The sequence below is a fragment of the Amphimedon queenslandica genome, unplaced genomic scaffold, assembly GCF_000090795.2.
Source record: "Amphimedon queenslandica unplaced genomic scaffold, v1.1 AMPQUscaffold_13285, whole genome shotgun sequence".
Taxonomy (NCBI): domain Eukaryota; kingdom Metazoa; phylum Porifera; class Demospongiae; order Haplosclerida; family Niphatidae; genus Amphimedon; species Amphimedon queenslandica.
This window is the reverse complement of record NW_003546479.1, coordinates 111,635-116,661: the sequence shown is the minus strand read 5'-3', so window position 1 is coordinate 116,661 and position 5,027 is coordinate 111,635. Positions and strand designations below refer to the sequence as shown.

Genomic DNA, 5,027 nt, shown 5'->3' with positions numbered 1-5,027 from the left:
TATTTATAGTACTGCAGGGAATATAGGTACTAAAAAAAGAGCTTGTCTACATCCAGAAAATGTCCTTCTAGCTGAAAACCTCAAATATTCATCTACCTTTCATCCTTTTGCCTATTTTGTTACATTAAATAAATATATTAAAATTAATTGTTAATATCGTGATAGTATCACTATCGTTAAAATTTTAAGAACTATCAATCGTGATATGATAGTAGCACTATCGCCCAGCACTAGTAATATCATCAAATATTATTATAAATTTTAGGTGCAAGTATCTTCACTATTGTACCAGTGACACAATATGTATATGTCAATGATACTGTGACTTTTGAATGTGCTGCCAACTTGACTGAAAATAACAATCTTTATTTTCTCTCTAAAGGGGTACAGCCATCTTCACAATCAATTGTAGAATTACCCAATGGTGTAAAATTTGTATCATTTAATCTAACAGCATCAAATAAATCAAATGGAACTGACGCTACCTGCTATACACTGTATAATGGATATTCCACTGAAACTGCTTATCTCTTTGTGCAAGGTTAGTCAATATTGATCTGTGTAGTGTATCATAGCATAGGCATTTGTAGGTCCACCTGATAGTGTCAGTGATTTAACAGGATATCAGTTAGATTCTTGTTGTATGTTTATCAGTTGGTATCCTCCATTCACACTACCAGGACTAACAGTACAGTATATAATCAGTGTAGGAACTGATCAACACTACCTTAATGACTCTATCACTAACTATACTTACTGTCCAATGAACCCAACCAATAAACAATATCTGTTCAACATTACAACTACTAATAAAGCTGGGAATGGATCTACTAGTAATACAACTGTCGGATTTCAATCAAGTAAAAAGCTTCATATTTTGATTTATCATTATTTCTTTATAGGTTCACAAATTTCAATCATTTATCAAGATTTTTATACATATCACATGAACAATTATTGGCACCTTCATTTCCTTTTATTAGTAAGTTAGCCTAACGTACAACACCCACACAAGTTTGTTTACATTTACAGGCTCATCAGTTGTGTACTGGAGTGCCACTTGTTGATATTACATTGTGTACTGTTAATGATTCTTGTTATTCATCAACAAGTATATCCATTAATCATAGTACTTATAATAACATTTTACTTGTTGCTATTATAAATCTTCCGTCAAGAGAGATACTGAATACTAGTATTATCTTGTACTATCAAAATGAAGTAAAGTTTGAAAGCAACACTATAACAATCAGTAAGTGACCAACATAATTATTAATATTTTATTATTATTAAGGTACTTATAATCTTCAGCACATAATGTTGGTTAATTCTACATTTAACGAAGTTTGTCTTCAATTTCTGTTTGTCAGTGGCAGTACAACTGATAGCATTTATATTCACATCACTAATTATGAAGAAGTTCAACCAGTGTATTACAATATATCTCGTAATGATCAGTTGAACTTCACTCAGTGTATTACTAACATACCAGCTGGTAATAACTTAACACTGTATGCATGTGAATCAATGGAGGACTGTACTACTAATCCTGCTGCTGTATTAACTGGTATTAATATTAATAAAGTCCTTATATTCTCTTGTACTATGCTGACAAGCTACATAGCAACTACAGTTTCATCAGTTTCATCTACAGTTAGATCTACCATGACGATGGAGGATTGTAGTATAAGTGAAAGTCAAAATGAAGTACCTGTTACTAGTGGTAAGTAATAAACATATTTTGAATTACTTTTACCATTAATTTTGTTATCAATGCAGCAGTATTGATTAGTGTATTGGGTGTATTCCTCATACTATCACTAATGATTAATGTTATTACATTAACTGTGTGTTACTGCAAGAGGAAAGGTAAGAATGATCAAAGTATGTTAATATAAGATTTACTATGATGAATTGTATTACAGGTTCACAAGAGCAAGAACTATTATCAGTTAATCCACAGTATGAGAATGTACATCTACCAGTTCCACAATCAGAACTATCAATGAAAGAATGTGCTGCTTATGGTATAGTTGAAGCTACTAGATTTTAACAAGAGTAGCTACTCTTGGTTTTAAAAAATCAACTATATAATTTTGAAGTAAATTTGTACGGATTTTAAAAATTATTTGTAATTTTTGTCAACCATAGATTATTAGAGTAAAATACTGAATAGAGTAATGGTCATACTTATGCATGCCCTACCCCCAGGCCCAGCCCCCTGGCCCTGGCCTAGGTGTGGCTAATTTTAAGAAAAATGGCAGTGATCAATGTTTGAAGCAAGTTCATGAAGTTGTAAAGTGATTTTCAGTTCTGCTAAATTTATGGTTGCAGTAAATTACTTTTTAAAAATTTATTTGATTGAGTGTTGTTGCAGTGTTGTAGTTAACTGAATTTCAAGCCTATGTTTAATAGTTTATTTTAAAAGCCAATGTGATAGTACGTAATGTAATTATAGTATGTATCAGCATTTTTGAAATGATTTGGTAAAGTACCGTGTTATTGCTTGGGAGTTGTTTGTGTATTGAGTGTACATGCAAAATTGTACCAAAAATTTATGTAATTTTTGCCAGCTGTGGCCATTTTATATTTTTTTGAACATATTATTATGCTGTGTAAAATAGCTTTGGACTCACTTACTAGATGTTTATGCTAATTGCTAATGCAATTGTACTGGGTAGGAATTATGTGCGTTGATAAAACAACATTTTAAAATTTAATTATTTTTGTCATTATTAGTTTAATAGTAAACAGGAAGGTCATCGTACAGTTTATTGTTTTTATGTAATAGGGATGTAGGTTATGTTGTATTACATATACATAAGTGGCGTGATGTTGCTGTGGCGTGTTTGTGTAACTCAGTGACAGTCTGACGGACTATTATTGTATATCTTATGATATATATAGAAAGCATTACCGTGTTTATTGTTTACTTTACATTACCGTTATGTTTGGCAAAAGGTACTCGACAGTAACTGGTACACACACTTACATGTACATGCACTTATTATCCTGTCACACGCACATACTCATGCCCTTAATCATAAATAAGTAGGTCATGACTAAATTGCATGACTAAGTTGTGCTTACATATGGTTAAATTATGCAGTCGCTCCATTTGATATGATTGATATAGCTAAAAATAGTTATTATAGTAAACTAAGGGACTGATTTATTTCCTCTTTCCCATAGTGAGTATGTTATTTATGTCATGAGAATATTCCCAGTATGACCCCTTGTTATCTCCCAATAGGGTACACACTCAATCAATGGGACAATAGATTGTACATAGAAAGGTTAAACAGCCTATTATATTCATCATTCTCATAACTCTATTGATTATGTGACCCATAGATTTACCCAGAAATGTTCTAGGCAAATTTGGTTTTGATTAGAATTGATTAGAACTGGCCACATAGCTTAATTCTTAAAATGTTAATATGAAAGAAACAATTGGGAATTGGGAATTGGGTGCATACATAAATCAAATATCAGGGGCATTTTATTTTATGAATATACATAGCCAAGAATTTTAATTTGAATTGTAACTGATATCAGTCAGGATCAGCCTGATACATTCCTGTATCATGGATTTTGGGCAGCCTGCAAAGCAATGAGTCTAGTATGATACAATCATGATGATAATCCATGATACAACCATGCTGGAGTTTGTACGACCCTGATTCAGCCAGAGCAACAGACATGATTCAACATTGATACCAGTCAGGGCTGTATCAACAGGCTTGAATCAATGATTTTAGGTAGTGGCCTGTATCAGAGATGCTAATTCTTGGCTGTATATTCTAGGCTTGTATGATTTATATCTTTTTTGTACAAGTCCATGTATCCAGAACTTGTGTAGGTGTGACATGGTGTGTACTAGATTAGTCTAGTTTAGTCTAGTGGTTAATAGTAACCACCCAATGTTTTGATTGGCAAGAAATGCTATTTTGTCAATAGGCTTGTATGATGATTGATTTATATGGATTTTATACTATCCCTGGCCCAGTTGTGACTATTAAGGATTCTCTGTGGTTGCCATACAACTGTGTAGCTGAGTCTATTGTTGATACAGCTGTTGGGGCTATATAGATAAGGATAGATCTAGCTTTAGCTGTAATCTTATGTTCAAATTAGTTATAGCATGACATCATTTTTCTCTGAGTCAGTACTTGGCTACTCGCCTATCGTATTTGCCAATCATATAGTAAATACATAGTAATAGTAGATTTTGATGAGTGATTTGCGACATGTTAATAACATAAGGTGATCTTTTACTGTTTTTCTTTCTGTGTCAGTTGTCTTTTTACATTAAGGTATAAAAACAAGGGAAAGTACTTACTTTTATGCTATAGTATATAGCATAAAAGCACCCTTACCTTTGTGTGCATGACTCAGATATGTTCCCTTTGAGTTAATACAATGAATCTGTTCATAGCTTGTCGTTAATGGTTGGAACACAGAGACATTGTTATGAACAATTGTCATCGAATGTGTGTCAAGAGTTTGCATTGTGAGTAATTAGTTGTTCTTAATTTGGCACACCAGCACTACTAAGCATGGTGCATTAATGATTAATGGTTTTAATAATGATGATTTTGCTTACAAAATAAAACTAAAGTGCTATTTGGTATGTTATGTGTAATTGTAAAGCCCAAACCCTTAATTATTACTTTAAATTAAACCGTTTATTTTAAATATAGGGATTTGGACTATTATCTTAATCAATGGATTATAGCTGTGTGACTGCAGCTACCTACCTTCATGTGGGGTTAATATCTAACACCTCTATTATTGCAAGCTCAGCAAGTTGCTTATCAGACTATCAGTTTATTCAGTTATCAGTAGCATGACTTACAGGAAACTGATAGTAATGTTATAGCTAATATATCTTGTATTATAATAAGTATATTTTAATGTGAATAATGATTAAAAGCTACATGGGATCAAAATTGTTAATGATTTTCTCCTGTAATATTCTTTTCTTTTCTATGCATGTAATCATCATGTACTGCACATACTGCACA

General features: G+C 32.2%; 1 protein-coding gene and 2 long non-coding RNA genes across 4 annotated transcripts in view; 2 read left to right on the top strand and 1 right to left on the bottom strand.

The window, feature by feature from the left end:
* Positions 1-231, bottom strand: part of LOC109583748 (uncharacterized) — an 823-nt gene extending 592 nt beyond the window's left edge. The window contains exon 1 of the long non-coding RNA XR_002185687.1: positions 97-231. This is a non-coding gene — a long non-coding RNA (uncharacterized LOC109583748). The remainder of the gene's footprint in view (positions 1-96) is intronic.
* Positions 232-737: 506 nt separating this feature from the next.
* On the top strand, positions 738-1,323 carry LOC109583747 (uncharacterized). Its single transcript, XR_002185686.1, has 3 exons — positions 738-860; positions 903-1,252; positions 1,295-1,323. It is a non-coding gene; the product is annotated as an uncharacterized LOC109583747 (long non-coding RNA).
* A 253-nt stretch (positions 1,324-1,576) lies between these two features.
* On the top strand, positions 1,577-2,131 carry LOC109583746 (uncharacterized). Of its 2 annotated transcripts, none has more exons than XM_019999191.1 (3): positions 1,577-1,723; positions 1,780-1,869; positions 1,926-2,131. In XM_019999191.1, exons 1-3 carry the CDS (start codon positions 1,606-1,608, stop codon positions 2,051-2,053), a joined length of 336 nt encoding a protein of 111 aa, XP_019854750.1. In that variant the 5' UTR covers positions 1,577-1,605; the 3' UTR covers positions 2,054-2,131. The 2 variants fall into 2 exon arrangements, with proteins under 2 accessions (XP_019854750.1, XP_019854749.1); XM_019999190.1 differs by having other exon boundaries at positions 1,780-1,884; positions 1,926-2,130.
* Positions 2,132-5,027: the final 2,896 nt, after the last annotated feature.